General features: G+C 34.8%; 1 protein-coding gene across 5 annotated transcripts in view; it reads right to left on the bottom strand.

Moving 5' to 3' along the window:
- Window positions 1-369: 369 nt before the first annotated feature.
- Window positions 370-26641, bottom strand: part of LOC138713417 (uncharacterized) — a 71559-nt gene continuing 45287 nt past the window's right edge. For 2 of the 5 annotated variants that reach the window (XM_069845502.1, XM_069845505.1), the window contains 4 exons: window positions 18143-18354; window positions 11756-11918; window positions 8212-8327; window positions 370-2570 (listed from right to left, as the gene is read on the bottom strand). In XM_069845502.1, coding sequence (XP_069701603.1) covers window positions 903-2570; window positions 8212-8327; window positions 11756-11918; window positions 18143-18354 — 2159 coding nt within the window. In that variant the 3' untranslated portion in view covers window positions 370-902. Of the gene's footprint in view, window positions 2585-8211; window positions 8328-11755; window positions 11919-18142; window positions 18355-26641 lie in introns of all 5 variants that reach the window. The other 3 variants (XM_069845504.1, XM_069845503.1, XM_069845507.1) reach the window with 2 other exon arrangements.

Raw genomic sequence — 26641 nt, 5'->3', positions numbered from 1 at the left:
ATTTTTTTTAAATGTTCTATGCAGAAAATGGATACAATTGAACCATGCAACTGAATAACAGGACATGCACCAAACTGAGCAAAGTTAGAATTTTCAGTGGAACATCGACACTGAGGCTTCTTCTATTGTGACTCATGGTCTGTTTCATCAAAAATCCGTGGGAGACTCCGTTTCCTTTTGTGTGTGTGTGTATGTGTGTGTGTGTGTGTGTGTGCAGCATGAGCTGAAATGTTTTAAAATCGCCTTTCCTGCATAATTTGCTCAGAGGTGCTTAACCCACTATTGGCCGCACGCTTCCAATTGGAGATGAAAGAGAACCAAAAGTAATGCCATCTGTGTCACCATAATAAAGTCCGTTAAACAAGAAAAATTAAGACAGAAAAGAAAACTTTATTATACTACAGCCGAAAATATTTCCTAGTACTTAGATCTAGAATTTCTTGTAAGAAAGCTTTGATCAACAGTGACAAAGTTTAAACCAATCAACAGACTGATTGTACAGTTTAAGTTTGTCCTAAGAAAGATCGTACATTTTTCACAGCTACCATTTTACATTAAGACAGAGCATCACATATTGAAATTTTACTTTTTCATGCTAACAAATATTACCAAAGAAAGTATAAATTATCTCGTACCCACCAGTTACTGTGTAGCTCATATTGCAGAGAGCAGAAAAATGTTTGGCCCCAGTCCCTGTTGTTTGGAAAGACATAACATGCCGTCTTATTATATTGCCTTGAAGATGGCACTTGTATGCAGTTTCGAAATGCTGGAGATGTTAAGTTCCATGGTGGAATACCTAAGAGTCTGGTACTGAATAATCACTGTGAAGTCTAAAATCTTCAATGTACTTCTGTTTCAAAAATTCATCAAAAGATAGCTCTTATCATTTCTCAGGTACATTAATTATTATTTGATTTTGAAGTGTTCAGATCTGCCATGATCACATTCCAACCCTGCCACACATCATTCGAATCCAGTTCATCTACACTTTGTATCTCTTCAACTTCCTCTTTTTTTGCATTTTCTAAAACTTTCTTGGATACAGTTTCATGCTTACTTATCGATTCTTTGCACACATCATCCCACACTAAGATACGAGACTCTGTCACTCCATCACTTATACTGTGAAGATATGCTTCACAGCTGCTGTGGAGAGAATCAACATGCACTAGCCAACCAGTCCAGTCAATCTCTGGCTCCCAGAATTCGAAATATTTTGATATGTCAAATTTCTTTTTCCCTTTTAACACAAACCTTACATTTCTCCAACTATCTATGTCATCATTCTGCCATGTGTCATGATTCGAAGTTTCAAATTCGGAACAGTCGTGTTTTGAAATACAATTACTGTCTAAATTCTTCTGGTCAAAGTTTATATTAACAGCTGTATCATATTGTTTCACGGAATTTTCTTCCATGAATGGTATCTTTTCTCCACTTAGAACTCTATTTATAAATGAAGAGGACAATTTTTCTAGCTTTACTTTACAATCAAGCAATTTATCAAACTTTTTTTCGTACAGTGTCCTAGTGTAAGTTGTTGTCGATGCTATTAATTTAGGCTTGGAAGCATCTGTAAAATTTAGAGATACAGACTTTCTCTTACGAGAAACTGTGTTCTGCACATTTGTAACAGAAAGACAATCTCCTAACAAACATTTCTTTGGACAGCTAGTAACACTATCTGATGAGTTTCTCCTCGTGATCAACCTATCTTTCTGTTCATCCATTCTTGTGTTCTGTATCAAATGTTTATCAGAAAGGGAATTACTGCTGTCATTTGTCTGAGAAGTTTGTTTATGCCATTTCCTTGGAGTATGTAGAACCTGTTTATCATTTTTCAAAAGTTTATGTTCCATGCTTGTAGCAGCAGTGTCCGACTGCTTTAACAAAGTTCTAGCCTCTGCCAGCAAAGTATTACCATTTACTGAACAACCAAACAAATTGTCACGATCTGTAGTTTTTTGCATCTGATGCACATCACTATGTACAAAATCTAACTTTTTTTTCATAGTTAATCTTTTAGTAGCTGGCATGTCCTTTACATTGTTCACAATAGCAGGTAATAACAGTTTTGTTTTGGCCACTTTTTCTTCAAAATCCTCTGAAGGACTGAAGGTTTTTAAGTCAGACCCATCAACACACACATAATTTTTGTTGTCTGTGGGTTTACTTTTCATTGAATCGAAATTCGACCCTTTGGTACCATAACTATATATATGTCTTGTGGCACCAACTCTAAAATATACATGCTTTTTCATGGGTTTCTTTGATTTCTTTAAACATGATTTCAGCTTGTTATCCGATTTAAAAATAACAGAATTGCCAATGCTATTAGAAAGCCTTTGCAATATAACTCTAACATCACTTGCACTGAAAACACTTTTTGCTTCTGAGGAGTCATTCAATGAACATGAATTATCTATACACTTTACATCGAACTTATCCACAACTTCAGAATCATCGTCAATGGAACTTAATTTGCAGCTTTCAACTGTTTCTGCAGAAGTCACATGATCCAACTGCACATGATTGGTACAGGAATCTCCAACTGGCGTATCTTCAACCTGAAAAGCACAGACTATTTTAATTATATACAGTAGTAATTCCTTTACAGCTATCAAAATTCTGAAACAATTTTACGAATATTAAACTTTACATTTTCTCTACATTCTCGCAATATTGTATTTTCTATGTGCCCTGTTCCTTCAAATCGTGATTATGCTGTCATGCTTGCACTCGTATCTTTTTTTTTACTTGGTTATTTAACAACGTTCTCTCAATTGCAGGGTTATTTAGCATCAATAGAATTGGTGATAGCGAAATGGTATTTGATAAGATGAGGCTGACGATTGTCATACATTACCTGATATTTGCGTTACAGTTGGAAAAAATCTCGGAAAAAACCCAACCACATAATCAGCCCAAGTGGGAATCGAACCCACGCCCAAGTGCAACTCCAAATCAACAGACAAATGCCTTTGCCGACTGAGTAATGCCAGTGGCCCACTCGTGTTTGCATAACACACTATTTTTCAATAATAGATAAGCATTACGGATAGTCATCTAAGATTATGCATGAATTTGTTTTACTCCAAACAGAATCAGCTGTCTTTGTTGTGATTTCAACCATCACAGAATTTCTAGGCAGAGTATACAATTTTATTTCACTCTACATATTACATTGTCCTAACATAACATATTTACTAAAACATTTAAACTATGGGAAATCATTTTATTTTGTCACATACAAGTTTGCAGAAATTAACTGCAGGTATATACCTGCACATATTTTTCTCGTAAATTTTCTTATGCTTAATGTATGACACCACTACACAAATTATACAATTACATTATAAAATTATGACAACTGCCTATATTTCCTTCCAAGTATACTTCATTTAGCAATGTGTTATATGATTCAATAAATAATGCACCAACAGCCATCTTTCACTGAAGAACAAAATTATATACAGTATATATATATACTTACTTACTTATGGCTTTTAAGGAACCTGGAGGTTCATTGCCGCCCTCACATAAACCTGCCATCGGTCCCTATCCTGAGCAAAATTAATCCAGTCTCTATCATCATATCCCACCTCCCTCAAATCCATTTTAATATTATCCTCCCATCTACGTCTCGGCTCCCCAAAGGTCTTATTCCCTCTGCCTTCCAACTAACACTCCATATGCATTTCTGGATTCGCCCATATGTGCTACATGCCCTGCCCATCTCAAACGTCTGGATTTAATGTTCTTAATTATGTCAGGTGAAGAATACAATGCGTGCAGTTCTGCGCTGTGTAACTTTCTCCATTCTCCTGTAACTTCATCCCTTTTAGCCCCCAAATATTTTCTTAAGAACTTTATTATATATATATATATATATTTATTAATGGCGGGTACTTGATAGTTTGTCATTCACACAGATGAGCCAGTTGTATACACCAATTTACTGACAGTCGTTGCACAGTGTATACACGAGGTTTGAACCTGGATTCACACAATGGTACGTCCAGCACTCTAGTCAATAGAACCTCCGTAGTGGTCACAAAATTTTATATACAGCCTACTGAAACCTTCATGCATAAGTTTATGTAGTTTCAGCCTTTTCCATTATATGGCAGGGATGCAGATAGTATTCAAAATGGTGACTGCATAGGAAGTGTGCTGAAAAAGACACCATTGTAAACATTCACAAGCTCTTAAAAATGTCTCTAGAGATAAGTCCTGATCATGGCCTCAGTCTTCTGGGACTTTGAAGGGGTAATTTTGAATGACACACAGCTTACTGGTGAAACAATGATCTCAGACGTTTACAAGAGGACTCTACAGATAAGGGACGATTTATGCATGTTCACCTCCAGTAAGACGTCAAAAGAACTCTCCTTCAGCATAACAATGCAAGCCCACACACAAGCTTGCACATGCATCAAGAGGTCACAAAACTCGGATGGACTGTCATTCAGCCTACAGTCCAAATCGTCACCATCTGATTTCCATCTGTTTGGCCATCCGAAGATGCAACCTGAAGGAAGCAATACAACAATGACGAGGTCACAGCCAAAGTAATGATATCGCTAAGAAGAAGATGAGCAAAGTGATACCTTTACAGCAAACAAACTCTACCATCTAGATGGTGTAAGGCAATAGATATGAATGGAGACTGTGTGGAAAAATAAGTATTTGTAGTCAATGCATTGTAAAATAACGTGGTATATTTGCAACTGCGATAAAACAAACCTTGAATGAAAAAAAATAATGTGGTGCATTACCTATTGAATGACCCAGGTATATTAAAATAATACAGCCTACTTTGATTTTACATCAGAAAAGATATCCTGAATATCAGCTTTTGAGAGTACAGTCGTATGCTAGTATACAAGTTCAATTCAATGTAGAAACCAGCAACTTTTCTTTGTTCTACTATTTAGCGTCTGAACAAGAGCAGCATCACCAACATTTTACTTGACAACACATTCAACTGCAGAGGTTATTCCATGTCTAATTAAACATTGGTGAAAAATGGCCACCAAATTTTGCACTGGCCTTCTTTCAGAGACGTACTGTAAATCTAAGTCAGGATGCTCACAGTTCTACTTCCCTCTTGAAGAAAACTATACTAAGGATTTTATTGCCTTTGGTTGAGATCGAATCCATATACCTCTGATCCAGCAACTAGCTGTTAAAACCATTCCATCAGTCCATCAAGGACAATAGCATTCCATCCCAATGAATAGGAGCTGGAATACAGAAATTCACATTTTACTAGACTATGAGAACGATGACATGAGAATTTCTATAGTGTATTAAATGAAGTTTCTTGACCCCATTCGAAAAATACAAATCCCTATAAAAATCGCAAACAATTTCAATTTTACTCAAAACCAGTGGCTGCAAAACGGTATTTTTCGAATACAGGGGGAGAGCCATTAATCCTTCCCATTGAAGGCTTTAAGGAACCAACCTGGACAAATACCCAATGTCCCATCCCTACCTTCCCGTGGTGCAGCTGTTAGTAAGCATAATTTTACAAGCTGAACTAAAGGGAAGGGCTACTCATCAATTAGCACTGGTCAGCTTGATGAGTTCTCTATTCAATACCTAATTCTCTCTTTATCCTTTCCTATCCAGTCCTTTGACTGAACTCTTACTTTCTTTGACCCCGATGGTACTAGAGCATTCGAGGCCTAGGGGTTCATTTCACTTTCCTTCCTACCCTTTCTACTTTTCTGTTCCTAGCGCTGACCTGCTATGGCACTAAAATCATCCTCCAGTGCTTAAGGAGGGAAAGCTGGTGATCAACAAGATCTCCCAACTAGGTCTAGTAGACCCGTCGACCAACACCGGGTATGGTCCTCCAGACATTCTGGGGGTTGTGTGTGAATGAAGTAGCCACCAAAACGTTACACTATGGTGTTCACTTAAATTGGCTACAACTTGCCATTTAACCACTCCATTGCAAGAGGTCAAATGACTTTATTGTCAAATGCCTGGCATTAGAAAACAACAACAACTCAAAACCAATGGATATTACCTGAAACCTAAAGTACAATTTTAAACAACAGCTTTTTGAGTATTTTCTAGAAGAAAATGAAAACAATTATGACAGTTACAGATGGGGGAGGGAATGGGGGGGGGGAAGTTTCGTGAGAGCCAATAACGTGCAAGCACGATGTTGTCAAACCTACAGAACTGATGATGTGTGCTCCGCTGAACACATATGATGGAAGGGATAGAAGACTGATATTGAAAACAAGTTTCGTCCTCAATAAGAAAACAGAATAATATAATAACAAATAATATATCCATACAATAATGAATAATGTATTAAAAATCACACCTTTAATGTGATGTTTGCAATTCCAGGGAAAAAGCGAATGCTGTGTTTTCGAAGTCATTTAAATATAAACTCGTCACTCTTAGCTATATTAATATGTTTTCTGGAAGAGTCAAACAATTTCTTAGCACCCTGTGTTTCCGCTTTTTGTACTTCTCTGTATACATGTAACATGGTTGATACACTTATTGAACATGTCTCAGCAGTTGGTTCTTGACACTTAGAAAAGTTAAGATTTTTATGGTTTTCTTCCAAAGAATATTTTCTGAAGAAACTGTAAACATTAAATATAATTTTTCGAATTTTCCTACTATATTCCACTGGATCTATTACTTTCACTAGTATTGGCCATCCTGAATGACATGATTGAATTTCATACTATTAATAAACAAATAAAGTAATAAACTGATAAGAACACATAGAAAATGTTTATTACAAACAAATTATTGATTTCATTGACAGACACAAAGAACATCGAATACCTACACACAACACAAACAGCAATAGAACTGGCATTCTCGACTCTCGTTTCATAATTATTTTTTATTTGATATTTATGTTGCTGAATGGATACTATTTACAGTTTATTGTCTTGGGAATCTTGGTGCTTCGAAAGATTTTCCTATCGACACGCAGCTGTGTAAAATAAACGTTACTCGAGAAAGACCATAAAATCCATGAATCAGCTGGGATGCGATTAAGAGACACAAAATCCAGAACGCTTGGCACAGAAATGAGATTCTTGTTTCTATATATTCAGAAAAGTGTCATTCAACCTAATCACAATCACATATAGAGAACCTGTCATGAAGAACTTGTCTGAGCACACACTTTATTGTTACAGGCGGCATCACAGAATGTCCGTATGCGGCAATGTAGCACTGTTGCTACTGTCTATTGCCATATAAGTAAACATGCCCCAAATGTCGGGAGATTTGGACAATACTATCAGTTTTGCAACAAAAGAAAACCCCAAGTCTGCAAAAGAATTTCTTAAATTTTTTATAGCATTTGCAACCTTGTATTCACGCAAAGTAAATTTCGAGTCTATGATTGCCATCAATACAAAAGCAAGAAATTTCGAACTTCAAAACTGTATGACTGTGTGTGTGTGTGTGTATCAAACATTTAGACCAGATTTGATAGGCTTTCTGGGGGGGGAGGGGGGAAGCACACTTACCACAATAATTATTTTTTACTTTATAACTACTAAAAGATTTGTTATTTTTATGTTCAACGTTGTTTATGTTTCTAAATACCATACAAAATAAAATATGTACATCACTAAGGCGCTTTTATTTTATATTGCAAATCATCTCGCGGCCCCCTCCTCAGCTCTTTACACGACTCCACACTTTGGGAACCATTGGTCTATAGCATCCATGAATGCTCATGGCTGAAAAAAAGATTGACTGATTATAGGAGAAGACTATACATATTTTAGCATCTGACGTCCATTGTAAACCTTTATTTATAAGTGAAAGGATACTTTCAGGTATTAACTTGTATTATATTTATTAGTCTGATCCAAGTTAAGAGTAAATTAAGTCAGTATTGTAATAAAACTAATTTTCATCAATATTCCACACATAATTTTCAATTAGTTGTGCCAAATTATCATTTGCAAACTTTTGAATTTAATGTATTTGCTGTTATTGTTCGGCTAAGGGAAGTTACAGAGAGAAAAATATGGAGCAGCTACATTCAGAAGATCAAAACCTGACACTAGACTCAGAGGAAGAAGACAAAGAGATGATGAAGGAAAGGGATGAGGAAATGAAGATGAAGTAGAAAAAAGAAAAAAGGAAGAGATAAGTACATACAATAAAAATTAGTCTAAATTTCTAATATAAAATGAAACTTACCTTAATGCATTCTGTGCTCCACGGCGGAGAAGGCTGATCATCACATCGCTTCAAGGCATATTTACAAACAGAACAGTCATCAATACGCTTCCAATACTTCTTCACAATATATAAGCCTGTTAGTTAAAAAGAAATTCAATAATTAGTTATTCTTTGAAATGCTATATAGAATTTTCTTACAATAAAAAATACTCTGCATTTCAACAAAAAGTTTTAATTTTTGTTCTTGATTATTAAAATTACATGAACACAAACACAGTACTGCATGGAGTTTGGTAGGAGGCATACATGAGGAATGCAGGTGACAATGACTAATGTGCGTTTGAAAGTTGACGCTAATGATGACTTTTTAAAATATATTTATCAAGTTGAATGTACATTAATCAAGTAATAAAACTCCAACTACTTATACAGAGTGATTTATATAGAACTAACATTTCTTTATTTATTTCAAAACGAATGATGCTAGTCACAATTTGTTATACCTCAAATGTAGAGTATCTTTGGGAGATTACTAACCTCTATAGCAAATGTTGAAAATTCTTTATTTATTTGGCTGGAAATTCACTTAATGATCACTTTTAACATCAAATTAACAGAAGTTGATTCCCTCTCACGAGACGCACAGATGTTTATTCTTTATTCTGTATATTTATTGTCATCAAAATTATTATTGTTTCAGAGATCCAGTTGTTTCCAATTTGTTTACCAGTCCCAGTATTGTGTTTCTTTGGGGGAGATTATGAACACCAAATTCTCTCTGGTATGCCTTTTGAGTAGTTGTAAATGAATTCGTAATCCAGTATTGCTTCACAAGGAAAAGCCATTGATTTAATGTGTACTGCATTTTCAGTGATAATACAAAATGTCGAAAACAACTGTCAACAATAAGGAATAAAGAATAAACATCTGTAATTTGTAAAATAGCTGAATCAGAAGTAGTAATGTATAATGATTTACGAAAATACCGTATTTACACACACAATACTCACTGACGTCCTGTTCACATCCCACCTCAAATGCAAATTTTCATCATGTCAATATGACAGCAAATTCTCGTATTTGACTGGCGAAAAAAATATGTAAAAGAATTTATTTGTTCCACCTAATTATATTAAATATCAAAATCTCAATGTTGACGCACATGTTTTCTTACCACACTTTGCTGTACCACTTTTAAACATTATCATGGAAATGTGTGTTAAATAAATAAAGATGTAGGGCCGTATTCATAGACATTTTTAGTGCGGGATTTCAGTGGATTATCAGCGTTTTTCGTATTCATAAACCAGTGTTAGAGATAGGATATGATTTGAATTCTGTACTAGTAACCAGTGGATAGCCAGGGCTAGCTTAGTACGCTCGTAGCGCGTGCTGCGAAATGTCTATGAATACCACCCGTAGAGTTTACTGAGACAAGAATTTTAATCTCAAAATACTTTCGAATTAATACTTATCCAGTGAAGTAATACAACACTACCACTTACACAACCAACTTTATAAATCATCTCAATATGAAATTCAGAACATTAGCATTATTTACTAGTTCATTTCCTTTATTTAACTGTTACTTTACAATACTTTTACTCATAGACTTCATAATCACTACTTATGCTATTCATTCAAATGTTCAGAAATTTAATCTGTACATTTCTCCTGTCTTTTCAAACTTTTAAACAATTAATACTAACGAATCTTGTTAAAAGAATTCATATTTTATGGACATGTATGTTTCTTCTTTGCAAGATTATCTACTCGAGGACAAATTGTTAGTTAACCGTCCAATTTTTGTGAACATTATGAAAACTAGTTATTCTAAATAATAATGTAGTTAAACTAACTGACCATTTTTGTAGATACGAGGTATCACTTCTCACCCATCGAAATACTGTTCCTACTTTTAGTTACTAAAGGGCACTACGAGGGGTTTGTTCATAGACTCATCCACAACTGAAAGTAGGGACTATAGTCATACAACAAAATGTCCAGTTCCAGAATTTTGCTTATGACATGTGACTAGACAAATGTAATGAAGGTTCTTTTAAATTAAAAAAAATTAGCATACCATAAAAACCCTATCTTTGTTTCCCTTCCACAAGAATATGCACTTGGATGATTTTTTTTGTCTGAAAAATCCATTCCTTATGGCTGGTTTGAACAAATGATAATTTACAGATGCAAACAGGGATTACGTGAAAATTCTGTAATCACTCTGTAATTTTTATTAGATTATTTAACGATGCTGTATAAACTACTAGGTTAGTTAGCATCAATGGAATTGGTAATAACGAGATTGTGTATGTTGAGACCAAGAATTTGGCATGAGATTACCTGACATTCGTTTTACATTTGGAGAAAACCCAACTAGGTAATCAATCCAGGTAGGAATCAAACCATGCCGGGGTGCAGCATATGAGTATCACTGACTAAATAAAATATTATAATATTCATAATATTTCGGTATTACATTATTTGTAGTAATTGTTCCATGGTCGTCAACATCTGCTATTTCAAGGCTCATCAATTTCACTTTTTTGTATTGTTATTTGTGCCTTTATCACTGCAAATTTTCCCTAATGTACATATGTATATTTTATGTTATCTGTAAGCATGCATATTATGTAATTCTTGGAATAATCAAATAGTACACATAGTCCCAGAATAAAGTATGTTGCCACATAAAATATACCTCTATATTGTTTCAGAGAAGTGAAGGCAGGCAAGTGCAAATTACCGTTCAAAATTTGCTATTTATGAGTGTAGTTTTATTGAAGTCACCTGCAGTGAACAATAAAAGTATTGTTCTACTTACATAGAACTTTCATCTCTCCCCTCTGATTCTTCACACTACAATATTGCAATATGACACCTCCAAATAGAAACTCTAACTGCAGTCTAAACACAGTCTAAAATGGACTCAGACATAGGTTTTGTGCTGTTCTTTATGTGCCAAAGAGAGTTTCAGTAAGTTTTGGTGAATACATCCAGCAGATCAGTGCATGTGTAATTTGTGGGGACAAACCTTGTATATGAATAGCACGAAGTGACAAAAGCACACATGTGATCAGTACTATGAAATGCAGTTGATAAATGTGTTGTCTGTGAGCAGGTGGTAGTTTTGAATGTACCTAATTGATATGCTGCGTGATTTAGGACAATCAACTAAGGTGTAAAGATACATTATTTTTCTTACACTTCAAAGTTTTGGATTATTAATACGTCATGATTTTGATTATGGTTATTTTAGAGGCAGTAATGATAAGTCACATAGTTCCTAAAAGTAGTACTAGCATTAGTTCCTCAATTTGCACATGGACACAATTTTTTTCGTTTACATCAAGTATGTTCTTAAAGCAAACAGAAAAATACCTTTCTATTTTTGTTAAAAATTACGTTACATTTATGATCATATTTACACAAAGTAGAAGAGAAACGGAACATAATTATGAAATAATTAGATGACAGAAATTCTGAAAGGATAATAGGCAGTGCATTGTTCACACACATTACAGTAGTCAAAAGAAAATAGAAATTCGCTATTTACCATCATATCTGTATCCAAACTTGGGTGCATACAAACTAGTTAAGTCAGATCCACGGATTACTCTGATAGGTTTGCCTATGTTGAAACTTCTTGCCAATGCCAATTTATATTTATGTTGTGCTGGAGTCTCATACTCAATCACTGGATCCACCATGCCTATTGCCTGAAATACACAGAAATTAAATGTGTAATTTATGAGGCCAACTATAAAAAGATTTCACCCTGAGCAAACAACCTCATGTTGCAAAGTCAAGCTGCCAGCAACATTTCAAATAAATTACCAATGACATGCAAATTAGTTTTTGGTCTAACTATTCAATGTGAAGGACGTGTTTATATCATCAGTTGTGATAATTTGTGCTATTTGTACTGCCAATTGTGATAACTTTTGTGTTCTTAGTTCCTCATAGAAATTGTGGGTCCACCCACAAACATTTCTCAGGGCCCTCACCCCCGTCAACATTTTAATTAATGTTGGAATTCTGTAATTTTAAATACAGTAATTAAGACAACAAGCTGAAGAAATTTCATTACGATATCTGGCAATTTCGTTTGTTTCTGAAACTGAAATATGAAGATAAAAATTAGATTTACTTTAAATGTTATTTCAAGTGATCGTGCTTCATTTAATTTAGGATGCTTTTTGTTATTATTATTATACTATTGTTATTATTTTATTATTATTATTATTATTATTATTATTATTATTATTAATAGCAATTTATTATTATTAGCAATTTATTAACTGTCATTATTGAGTGTAATTAGTAGGAATTGGGAGTTTAGGAAAATGCCTATTTTGTTTGAAGTACGTATTTTAAGACTGTTAATTTATGTATACGAATCACGAAAAATCGAATGTTGTAGTTTGTGCCTTTTTTTGTTTTTATTTGTTCTTTTTTCCCTTTTTTGTGGACATACATAGTTAACAGCATTCATTATTAATTTTTTTGCTTGAAACTGAAAAAAATTTATAGTTCTTATAGTATACAGCAAAGATTTCGGACAGCCTATTGTAATAGAATTCTTACGATCCACAACCTAACTAGTCTCGTCGTTCATACTGACAATCACCGTCTTAAGTTCAGATAGCAGTTTACTTTATTATCTATCCTTCTCCTGCATAACATAGACGACGTATCTGCTTGAAGCACACGCCACACAGTCTACGATTATCTTTGTATTTAGAGAGAAGTTATCTGACACTCCCCTATCACCTGAGCCTATTGTTACGTGGTGGGGGGCATGGTTGAGAGCAGTAAAATACTATGGGAATAACTTTGAACAAATAGCACTAATTGTTAAGGAATTTTCAGAGAATTATTCTCTGTCAATCAAAGAAGCTCAGTGTGTGTTTCAAGAAAAAGGACTTAAAGAAGACTTAGCATGTATCGATGCGCATTTCACGTTTGTAGCAGATATCATTCAACAACTGGAATCCAGCAGTCTGTCATTTTGTGAATCCATGCCCCTGTTTTTGAATGCAAAAAACAGATTATGTGTAGCTCCTGGCAAGTACGCTGCTCAAATATATGAGAAGCTAAAAAGTGTTCTTTCAAGAAATCCTGGATATGAAACCATTAATTCTGTGTATAAAGTTCTAAGTGGGACTGGTGATGAGCTTCCTGAGGGGTTTAATGTAGCCAGGATGGTACTGTATAAGCACGTTCCAGTCACTTCAGTGCATGTTGAGAGATCCTTTTCAGCATATAAACAGATTTTGTCCAATAGACGTCACAAGAGCGAGTGTTTTAATCTTGAAAAGTTGCTTGTTGTGTACTGTCATTCAAATTATGAACAAGGAGACGAATAAGTGCACACTAAATTAAACATTCTGTAGGACAAATACCACTTATCTAATTTTTTTTAAGTGGTTATGCAGTGTTATGTTAATTTGCTATGTATACATAATGAACAAAAAAGCGAATACTGGCATTTAATTAAAACATCGTGTAAGGAAATAGTCCAAATTAATTATTGTGTGTGAAATAAATTTTCAGTGGTTAATTCTGTGGTGTTTGGGTAAAGGGAGATAAGTCATAAAAATGAGTTCGGAGATAAATGGGAATTAAACTTGGAACCCTTATTACAAATAATTTTCTATACAAATAAAACATATCAACTGCTAGTATTCTTTAATTTTTGCACACCCACTTGCATAATTTAACTTGTGTGTTCATCTGGAGAACAAAATTCCACCTGGTCAAAAAAATGACCTATACCTCTTTACCCGAACACCACAGAATTATCCCTAAATTTTTATTTTTAGTGCCTTTTAGGTGCCTGGGATACAATTTTTAGTGCCTTTTTTGGAGCCTAAAATACCATTTTTCAGTGCCTTTTTAGGAGCCTAAAACACCATTTTTTAGTGCCTTAAGTTCCGATCCCTAGTAATTAGTTACCAATGCCACAGGGTATTTACCCATTTGCAGAATGAATAAATACATACTGGTACATACATTATTTTGGCAAGAGAAATAAAAAAAAAAGAACTCAGTTTATAAACATGTTTAATAATCAGTCTTGCCATCACTAAAAAATGTTATATATATATATTTTAAGAAAAATTAATATGCAGATATAACAAGTCAGTGCAGTGTAGCCCAATTAATTGTTGTACATTGGTTTCCCAAGTGAAACATCACATTTATAGAAGCTTTGAGAAGTAAACTACTTTATTCAGAAGCTAATTCTAATGTTTGACATTTTAAAGCAGACGGCAAAGCAACAATCTAATAATGATATCCACTGAGTGTAAACAGACTTCAAAGGTTAACGAACAATTTGTTTAAGGTTATAGAACAATTTGTATCTGCTAACGTGAGACTTCCAGGTAAATGAACTAAGTAGGCTGATTTATGGAAGAAGGCTTTCACAAAACAAACGGTACTACTACTAAGCAGGCAGCCTATCTTGCTGGCACTTAAATGTTGTATTCATTCGAAAAATGTGCTAGCTCGATATACTACTTGTAATATATAAGGTGCAGTCCAAAAGTAATGCATAAAATATTTCCCTAAATGTATGAATTCTTGCAAATTAATTCATACGTAATACACATTTCTACATAGTCTTCTTGTTTGTCTATGCATAGTTACCATCACTGAATCTACTTTTCATACTAGGTTTTTTTTGGATTCTTGAGGGTTAAGTTTTAGACACTGGTATATTGCAAATTCAATCTGGCTCTGAACGAAAAATGTCTTCCTTGAAGTGCGAGTTACAGTGTGTCAAACAGCTACAAATCATAAGGGGTAAGAATGAGTGAACAGAGAGGATGTCATATGATTTCCACTTCCTGCTGAATGAAGAATTTAATGAAAATTCGTTGCTTTTTGTTGTGGGGTGTTAGTCTTGCTGGAGAATGATTTTTTTTGCAAGTCTCGTTGTTTTACTGCAATTACTGACAACATGTGGTAATGCAGAATTTTTCTCAGTGATAGTTGTACTTTTAGGCCTGGACCTACATAGTGCAGCACAATCCATTTTTCCTTCGTTTAGTATCCCTAGCACACAGCAAGCACTCACTTTCGTCATATTCATCTGTAATGATTCTCATCATTGTTCCATGGCTCCAGTCTTTCTGAACAGAAATTTATTCTACTGTTACACAACAGTTATTCACAATCCCATTCTCAACATATTCTCTGTTGAGATCCCTTATAAGAGAAAGGCCATCCTGATCAAGTCAAGACAGCAATGAACTTTCGATCATTTTTAAATCGTGTATATCATAAACAAATATATATTCACAATTCTCTATGAATACCAACAGAATTCCCATGTTCTGAAAATAAATTTAACGACTGCGCACTATGCTTTATACAAAAACTCTAGTATCGAAAACAAGCTTCAGTAAACTGTTTCTGAATTCGATAGGCATGCACTGCCATAGCTGAAATTTGTACAGCTTACTACAAGGTCATCCTAACCATATTCACGGGACATGTTACCTTCCCAGTACGTCTAACAACTAAAGCCAGATAGATCTGATGACAACATAAGAACGAAAAAGGCGTGACTACAGTACAGTCATCCAGTCTCTGGCCATGATGTTTCGCAAGGTAAGAGAAGTGAAAAGAAGCGAGAGACCAGCACTGTCAACCTGCGGAATTTTTAGATTCTAACAGAATCTCGAAATTCTATTTGAATGAAATCATTTTGCTAAATTTCACCTCAAAACATTCTGGTTCTGTTTAATATAATGTTTTTAATTACTATAGTTTGCTGCTACAAGACTTGAGTTCTAGTACGCGCAGGAGAATTCAGTTGCAGTTTGCAATGCTAGGAGAGATGCATGCATCAGAGCTGAAAGTGCCTGCTAGAACAATAGTCACATTTCTCCCAGCATTGCAAACTGCGACTGAATTCTTCGTCACATACCAGAACTCAAGTCTTGTAGCAGCTAACTATAGTAATTAAAAACATTACATTAAACTGAACCAGAATGTTTGAAGATTAAAATTTAGCAGAATAGTTTCATTTAAGTAGAATTTCGGGGCTCTGTTTAGAACTTCAAAATGCCACAGGTTGGAAATGCTAGTCTCCCTCTTTCACACTTCTATTATCTCACAAAACATCAGGGTCGGAGACCAAATGGCTGTACTATAAAATATGCAAAATGGAGTGTTAACCGAACTGGGAGAGAAAGAAAACTTTGATAAAACTCTGAATAAACATGAAATCAAAATAGCAGACATCACACAGGAAGTAAAAATAAGCTGAAAGGAACAAAAGAAATAGAGAATTATGCAAAAATAAGTAACAGTATAGAGGAATATCAGGGAACAATGTGGGATAAACAATGGATACACAAATTATTAACACAAAAAACCAGAACATTGCAAATTTTGGAATAACAGAGTAGTAAGAGCAAGATTCAAAATAAATAAAGGTCACCTAACAATATTTAGCTTGTATGCCCCAGTCGAAAGCAACATCCTGTTTCATAATATAAATTCTGAAGTATTTACCTTTGAGGAAACAATAGAAAGGGGAACAAATAAAAGAGACATTCTTCTGAGTGCTGGGTAAAAAAAGATCTATATTTAATACTTTTTGTAATGCTTATTGTTTCAATAAAGTACTTAATCACGTACACAAACTTCACTGAACTACAGTCTATACAAAACTAGAAAGGCATCACCATGATAACTGCTCAAACCAGCCTACAAGAGTCCATGGTGACAGGTTAGTGTTGCTGACTGTTTCACAGCGAGCATGTCATAGCCAGCTGTTTTGTTCAGAAGAGTTTAATCTTCGTTACTGTGTCATAGAAAGTATTGGTGTTCTGTCGTAACTATTGTTTTCGTAGTTATTCCAGTGGCTTGTGTATTTATATTAACTTCAAAAAGATGCAAATTTCGCTACAAGATGTGGAATCTTCCACGATTGGCACAAGATGTTAATCTTTGTCATTTCTCATCATTCCTCATGATTCTGTGAAACAAACTTTTACTTAAGTATAACCTCGGAAAGTCAATATATTGCTTGCGTGAATTTTTAACGTCACTGTCCACATTTCGAGTAACATAACTTTATTAAGCGGTATGATTGCGAAGGGATTGATTTATTACATACCTTATACAATCGTCTGAAATAGGATTATTATCATATTTCGCCCTATTTAAGTCGAGATAAAATGAAAGAGGCTCAATTGTTTCCACATCATTGTTACTGGTACTAATATCTAAAACACCTGACTTAGAAAAAATCAGACACTCCACTATTTTGTGTATTGTTAGTCACATTATGACACTCAGATTTATGTAGGCCTGACACTTCTCCACGAGACATTATTACCTAACTAGGGTAGTCCATGGAGCTAAAAACTGTATCTTTCCTTTATAACTTTAAATTTATACCATGAAATCTTTATTATGGTTTATACTACTTATCATTTGCACACTGTATCATATTCACATTCAGTCACTCTTTCGTTAATTTTATAATAATAATAATAATAATAATAATAATAATAATAATAATAATAATAATAATAATATTATATAGATCTATGTCTAGTCAAAAGTCTGTATGATATGAATTTATGAGTTCACTCGCATCAGCTGCTCAGTTCCGACACTGCAAGCAGGTGGCGCAATCAGCCACACCACACTACCGCACAACTTTACAACGTCACTCCCTTCCCGCGTGTGACACAGAGAACTGTCAATACCTTTCTAGTTTTGTGTAGACTGTGATCACTGTTATGCTGATATTATATTGTATGTAAGCTTGATTAAATCGCTGTAAGAATACATCCGTATCTCTCAACGTTCAAGGCATTAAATGACTGATTTACAAGCATGTGAAGTTGACTTACTTCCAAATGTATTGAAAAATCATCTTAATTACAAACTCTAATTGAAATTCGTAGCAAATTACCTGTGCACCATTTTTCTTTCCTTTTACAGACTGTAGAGTTCCACAAGTGAAAGTGAAGCTCTCCCCACAATCAAGTTCACTTTTGAAGTCATTACAGAGAACTAGTGAATATGCACCATCTGGACCTTCGTGTATACCGTCTTCAAGAGGCACATGAACACCTGCTGCAGAACATTCAGCTCTAGTTTCCCACTGTGTGCCAACTTTTATACCTACAATATAACAGTACATAAAATATGCAGAGCATAAATATATGTATTCTAAATTTTGTGTTTCATCTATCAAACAACTTATATACGGTAAACAGATATTCAGAAAACATAACTTTATCATTTGTGCATATAAACGATTTCAAAATAAATTAATTGTATGAAACATTTCGCTATCATAGGACTAACAGTATTGCACGGAAAGCGGAGAGGGGAAGCTTACATATATGTAATAAGCATAACACTGTGCAAAGAATTACATAACTAGGAAGTACTGTATTTGAGATCTGGCACAAATTTCGTTCTGCAATTCTTCTTTCCTTCCTTTCTCTCAATTTGTGTCGCATCTTTTACAAATTAAATTACAGGGAGAGAGAAAAATAAAAATTCAACTACCACTTCCCCATTTTTTTTTTATTCAATTAAAACTCTTTACTGATTTTCAGTGAACAATGTATGAAGAAATGCCTCTTGCACATTAACAAACTGCTTTCTTCCTAGCTTAGTACTTGAGATAGCACTGTGATTATATCCTTGATGTCCCACTGCCAACAGCTCCTGTTCAGTCACATTCCTGAGAGCAAACATACGATGATCCTAACATCTGCATTTTTACATGGATAGGCTAGTACTAAATATGCAGCATGTACACATACTTGACAACTTCGTAAAAAAATCTGTTCACACATCAAAGTTCAATGTTTGAAAATGATTCTCATTATTTCGTTTCAATATTGTCTTTTATTTCCTCCAGTATGCAGTAACTGCTTTTGTAAACCTTGTCTTCTAGTTCTCCACAAATAAAAATCGCAGGGATCAAATCAGGGAAGTGCAGCAGTTATAATACAACACCAATAGCCATTATCTTCAAACATTATTATTTCATTAGTTATTTGGATGGACTCTGAGAACACATGGATGACCACATTAGAAGCTTGTTTCATTTTTACAGGAACTGCATAAAAATAATTTCCATATCACAATAAAAAAAAAAACTTGGAACACAATCGAGCATTTTTGCAATGCTACCAGTATGACTATGAATTAGAATCTAGTCATCATATTATTAATCAAAACTGTTCCAATTTTGTACTTCAAAACGTTACTTAAACCGTCTGAACTGCTTAGTTTGTGCTAATGAATTGTTCCCAACTTAAAGGAGCTCATGGAATCAAGGCGTGTTTTCAAACAGTATTTTAACTAAGCTTAACTTCATCATATTGTCTGATTTTTATCGGCTTTCTGAAAATTTTTTTGTTTATCTCAGACTTTTGAGACACAGAGTTTAACAGGAAGGAGTTCACCTGAGGGATTTCTCTTGGCTTGCAAGTCTTGCATATCTAACAAACATTTTTAAATTTTAATCTTCATAGTCAAATTCTAACTGTACTCTCTGTTCAGAATAAGAACAAAGCAACAATAAATAAATTTAACTTGTGGTGTTACTGACTAATCAATCGAGAATTTGATTCATTTCCCACTCTCAGTGACTTTCTAACAACACACCATGATTAACATCTTCACTGATTGACATTAAAATTAAGGGATTATCCTTTCAGCAATGGAAAAAGCAACTGTATGAAAAATATCTTAGAATTAGCCTATCTTCTGATTCGAACTTAAAAATCGTGTTACCTACAATGCTCTTGTTGCAAACTTCGCTGCATGCGCATTATCACTACATTTCCCTATTTTCAATACAACACTTAATACCATTTGCATCAGCATACTTCTGCGAGAGTACATTTTCTGCTCTGATCTTCTTGAAGAACAAATATACAAGCAGGGTTGGCCAAAAAAATGTTCTAAAAGGTTTTTATACTGTTTTAAACAGTGCCATGGAATAGTGAGATTTTAAAATATGTTGTAGTGCTGAGTTCTTGGCATAAAGTCATTAACTCTCTTGCGCTCCAATATTTCTCACATAGGTATTAATAGTGGATTTAAAGGAAAGTGCTGGACATTGCTGAAGATGATTTTGATCCATTTCTTCCTGAAGACTGCACAATGGACAAAGTGGTGAAGAAAAAAATTCCAATTTTGTTCAAGTGTTTTGACAAACAGTTATGCCATGTGAATAATCGAAAGGATGCAACTGCACTTTTCCTCAGATATTCTGTAATTATATTTTATTGCACAATAAGACTCTCCCATGTTTTATTGTTTGAAATTTCGTGAAAATGGTATATTAGGCCTCCATCTTGATAGGCTAATTTGGGTTGATTAATCTTTTAACTGTTGAAAATTATAAAGTTGACATGGTGTTTAAAAAAAAATAAAAAGTGTTTTATACATAAGGTTGCCAGATGGATATTGTAAAAATTAGAGAAATTCCAGATTTTTTAAGAAAAATTGGCAAAACCAGCATTTCAAATTTATTGTGCTGTTTATTAAACTAAATAAGCTTATTCACAAAATTAATGTTCTACTAACTGGAGAAAAAATGAAACAATGCTGAGTTTCATAAAAGAATATTTCAACATTTAGGTCCTCCCTCAGTTTGACTGGTTTTGTTTGTCTGAGGATCTAGCACCTATTAACACTGAGAAATCATTTTTACAACATTATTCTAGTATTTTTTACTTTTCTACAAACTTAGCCAGAAAATTTCAAAATGAAAAATTTAACTACAAAATAAAAGATGGAAAGTACACCACAGGATACCAATTTTTTCTGTTGTGCCACTGAATATTAAACCACCAAACACCACTTCTACTTCATGAAATGTCTTGGTTCTTGCTTAACAGTTTTTCCAAGGTTTTAAGAAATTCAGGATATATACGACTTCTTGTATTATTTATTACAATATTCAGTTCCTTTCTATTGAAATGTTGGGTAAAAATAGTATGTTCGCTATTAGAGCCACATTTAGTAAATTGTTAATTTTTTTTAGCAATTCATCAGATTTATTTTTAGCTTTTGCTGATATATGGGCATAAGCATATTGTTTAATGAATAATAATATACCGGTAACCGTTTTAATGTAGGCACCATACTTTTATGTTGTAGTGGTTATATCATCTACACATGACCCCGAAACTGTTTGAAGGACCACATCTACCATTGGTTAATGGGTGCATATGACCTAGCTGGGAGGATTGTCAGACAACTCCTCTGACCACAGCCCCTCTGTATCACTTATGGGATACTTATGCATGACATGGCAGGTCAGCATGCTGAATTCGCATTTCCTCCATTTCTGATAGAACAGTTATATCACTGTGACTCAATCCCCAGGGCCTGGTTAAAAACAGGTTGCACCACAGGAAGATCAGGATGGGATTTGAGTAGGAGAGGTTATGGAATGCACTTCATTACACCTTGTAATTTGCTGTATGAAATATCAATGTAGTCGATATATTCTCACTAAAACATTTTCCTACTTATCCACACATTTTACGGTTTACAACAGCATTTTGTTCTTCATCTTGAGGGATTTTCCATGATAAAGAATAGTAAGTATGTACCCCACACTATTCTATACAATAATATCCTTAAAGCAATAAAGTTTATTTATAACTTGCTAATGTTTTCATTCCACCCTGGACAAATCCCATGTTATTGCTAAGTGGAACTGCAACCTCATAGCCTAAAGTAAGTTCAAAACTGAATTTCTTACAATTTTTTAATGCTTTGAAGTCCAGAAGAAACTGACTGAGAGACAAATGGGGGGGGGGGGGTGATAAATAAGATTTGTTGGTTGGGTACCTTGTATCAAAGTTGTATCATACAGATAACATTCTTTGGCTGCAAAAGGGTATCTGTCGGATACAGGGGGGAGAGCCATTAATCCTTCCCATTGAAGGCTTTAAGGAACCAACCTGTACAAATACCCAATGTCCCATCCCTACCTTCCCATGGTGCAGCTGTTAGTAAGCATAATTTTACAAGCTGAACCAAAGAGAGGGGCTACTCATCAATTAGCACTGGTCAGCTTGATGAGTTAATGACTGAATTTGGTATAATTTTCCTCTAACCAATACCTAATTCCCTCTTTACCCTTTCCTATCCAGTCCTCTGACTGAACTCTTACTTTCTTTGACCCTGACGGCATTAGAGCATTCGAGGCCTAGGGGTTCATTTCCCTTTCCTTCCTCCTCTTTCTACTTTTTTGTTCCTAGTGCTGACCTGCTATGGCACTAAAATCGTCCTCCAGTGGCTTAAGGAGGGAAAGCTGGTGATCAACAAGATCTCCCAGCTAGGTCCAATGGACCCGTCGACCAACAGCAGGTGTGGTCCTCCAGACATTCTGGGGGTTGTGTGTGAATGAAGTAGCCACCAAAACGTTAAAATATGGTGTTCACTTAAATCGGCTACAACTTGCCATTGACCTCTCTGTAGATTGAAAACTCAAAAAAGTTTCATATCCATTGTTCAAGAATTGAAACAGAAAATCAATATCCCGAATTTAAAAGATAACCTACAAATTAAACCAAACCCTTTAACTCTATTAAATATGGAATATAATCTAAATTTAACAGAAGAAATACTGAAATCAGAAGTAAACACTGAAATACTAAAACAATTGTCTTTAGAGACAATTAATATTAGGTACCCTCCACAAAGCTGGCTTCATTTATACACTGACGGATCCTTGATCTCCAGAGAATAAGGTGCCAGTGCAGGTGTTACGTGCTGTCTCTTCTCACTTTATAGATCTCTTGGGTATGGAACAACAAGTTTTGATGGAGAAATTATTGCAATAAGTGAAAGTCTCAGGAATCTTCTATGCCACATCAGTAAATTTAAAAATGCAGTTATATTGTCAGACTCCAAAGCAGCTATTCTATCAATAGTCTCTAAACACACACCTTCATCTCAAACAGCAGAAATAACTAAAATGCTCTCTCAATTAATATCACTCAATAAAAGAATTGTATTCCAATGGATACCATCCCATTGTGGAATCCTGGGGAACGAGAATGCGGATGCTTTAGCAAAGAAGGGCAGCACTGCTACTTACAGACCTGTAACTAAATCTACGTATTACTCTGTGAAAAGATTTATTAAATCTACATACTTACACTTCAACAAACAAAATTTGATAACACAATCCCAAGGGAAAAAATGGAACTCTCTGCATCAAAATCCACAGTTAATTCCCGATTTACCACGAAAATCGTCTGTAGCTGCATTTAGATTGGCAACAGGCCATGATTGTTTGGCCAAACACCTGCATAGAATTGGAATATATCAGTCCCCTAACTGTCCATTGTGCAACTCAAACCAAGAAATGGATTCGGAACACCTCAAAATCTGTGCTTCAGTGGCTGGTCATGATAATATCTTTGAAAAATATTGGAGTGCAAGAGGTCAAATGACTTTATTGTCAAATGCCTGGCATTAGAAAACAACAACAACATTCTTCCAAAAGTGCAGAGTTCTTAATTCGTCTGCAGTAGACTTGGAACAGGCATCAGAAGAAAAATATCCATCAGGGACGCCCAATATCTGCAACTAGTTGATGAGATCACCACATGACTGCTGTAGAAACATACAATTGTCTCGAAAAGTCCACAGATGGTGTGTATTAATTAGAAAACAAAGGAGATACAACTAATTTCTAGAAGACCAAGCAATTGTTCCTTGTTGAAATATCAATACTGGCAGCCTGTTCTCTTCACACAAGGAGAATCAGTCCTCTTCTCTCTATATTCTTTATTATCACCAGTTGATTTTACTGAATTTCAACCCATCAGTGAGAGAAAAGTCCACTTATAGGTACTTGTCTGTCTTAACTTAAGTTGATGAGCAAAGCAAAGGCATGCTACCCAATGTTGATAAGTGAGTAAGAGATTCTTGCCTGGTCGAGATCTGCCTCCTCCAGTTTCCTTATTGACACACATCCTCCATCACTTCCACAGAAGCCAGATGGCAATCCTATCAAGTTGTTGTGGCAGGTACTGATAATCTCTGACACATATTTTCCTGATGCTTGTTCCAGGCTGTTTACAAAAGGTGTTGTGTTCTCTGTGCCTTTGGAATGTCCTCTGGACAGTACGTTAATACCACACCCACTCAACTTAAGCCATATTTCATTCACCAAAGAAATTACTCTTGCAGATTCTTCTGGACTTATGAGTTTAAACTAACTGAAAAGTCTACACAACTGCAGTTCCAACAAACAATAACATGGGATATAGCCAAGGTTGAAACGAAATCATCAGTAGACAATGAGCTTTATTGCTGGAATGACATTTGTTATATATAATAGTTTGAGGTATACTCTGGGAGCTGGAGGGTCATACACCACCTTTTGATAATGTAAATCCCTCAAGAGGGAGAAGAAAATACTGTTCTTAACAGAAATATGTACAGTAATAGTGTAAACCTCTTTGAATGAATTATTATATTGATATTTCACTTTTTTAGGGTCAATCAGTGTAATGAAATTGGGGAAGGGGTTTAAAGTGCATTACTTAGCACAGAATTGTAATTTACATGATGGGGTTCTCTAGTTTCCCCATGTTAGACATCAACATCATTCCATAGCATTTCCCTGATCAGTTTTGCAGCATGCAGAGGGAGCTGGTTTAAGAATGAGCAGATTGCCAGCTCCTAACCTTTAGAGTAGTCAGCTGAAGTGGGTTGGGAATACACCTAGTTGAGTGATAGCACAAAAGACCAAAAAGTCGCAGTGACCCTTCCAATAACTCCAGATTAGTAATTTACGTCAAGTCTAAGTGTCAGTCAGGAATTTGTATTTCCAATTTTAAGAGAAAAATTAAAGTGTGTTTCGGAATTTTACTTCTGAATTATACAATGCTACATGAACTAAAATGTTTTGGGTGTAAGAAGATGGAAAAGAAAGACGCAGAGGGAGGAATGTAAAGTCGACTAATTTCTAAAACGTGAATTTCATTTAATTTTATAAAAATAATACTGTATTTAGAAAATAAGACTCCCTCCCTTTTTGCTAGATTTAAGTTCCAAAATATGGGAGTGTCATATTTGTATTGGGTCTTCAAAACAAGTATATGGAGACATGAAAATGGAAAATGAAAACAGTAAGTGTAACTATGTAAATAACTATTTAATAAAACAAATTATATTCAAGTAAATCTAACGACATTAACCCTCCACTGGGCATGTTAAAAATGTTACGTGTATTGGCAAATGGGTCATGGGGTGCCCAGCGGAGGGTTAAGATGAATAAACATGTATAAAAATTAAAATTAACACATCTTGCCTACAGATCTGCATTTAGGTCTAACAAGGAAACCTTCCAAAAATGCAGCTTGTAGTGAAGAAATGTAACTTATTCCGGTTTGAAGATCTACTAAAGACATATTCATTCCCAAAAACCTAGCTGCCCATGTCAAAGGGTTGAATAAATATATGCATGCATAAATATATATATGCATGCCATGAAGTAAGCCTATATTAAAGAAGAGTAAATATTACTAATATTCCCATATACTGAAGAAAAATTAGAAATATTAAGACACAATTACAGATGTTTTTTAACATGCCACATGCAATTATTCTTTGATGAGACAGTGTTGTAAACAAAACATAGAGGTGCCGTGAGGACATCTGAATACTACCGATCACTTACACATAGAACAATGATCACCTGTGAATGCTTCAGAAAAATACTCCAGCAGTATCTGACACTTTTCCGGTCTTTCATGCAGATAATCATAACTGAACGAAACAAACTTGATTAATACTTTGAAGATCTCTGCCATTTAACTGGTAATGTGTCAAGGCTTGAAGTTTCATAAAATCCTCTGGGGACCAGATATTGAATTCATCAGTGTTTGATATAACAAGGTCTGTCACATACTTTACAAAATGTTTATAAGGCCTGAAGAAATATACATCAAGAGACTGGATCTTGGCTGTGCAACCAGGTGGTATCAGCTTAACCTTAAAGTTCACATTCGGTGGTACACTTTGTTGCAGTAAGTTGTCTTTCTTTGCCGACAAGAATCAACGACGAGCACAACATCAATTGGTTACCTCTTTGCCAGACTTGGCCAGAAAACTTCAGCATAAAATGTGGCTAAATCACTCTTATGCATTTTCGCAGTTTTACTTGGAAATGCTTTAATGTTAGGGAGACTTCCCAAGAACGAATTTATATGCTGGGGAAACACTCATAGCCCATACTCATAATGTCTTGTCATGTACTCTGGCTGCCAATATTCTTCTTGACTCTTGAAATAGCAGAACACTTCTGTATTGATATCAGTATAGTCAGAGTAGGGGAGAAGTACTTCTTCTTAATCTTTGTGAGATCGGATGATGTTTTTTAGTTTTTTTTTTAATGACGCTGTAACAACTA

The sequence above is a fragment of the Periplaneta americana genome, chromosome 14, assembly GCF_040183065.1.
Source record: "Periplaneta americana isolate PAMFEO1 chromosome 14, P.americana_PAMFEO1_priV1, whole genome shotgun sequence".
Taxonomy (NCBI): Eukaryota; Metazoa; Arthropoda; class Insecta; order Blattodea; family Blattidae; genus Periplaneta; species Periplaneta americana.
Note: the sequence above shows the minus strand (reverse complement) of the source record. Positions and strands in the feature narration are given on the sequence as shown.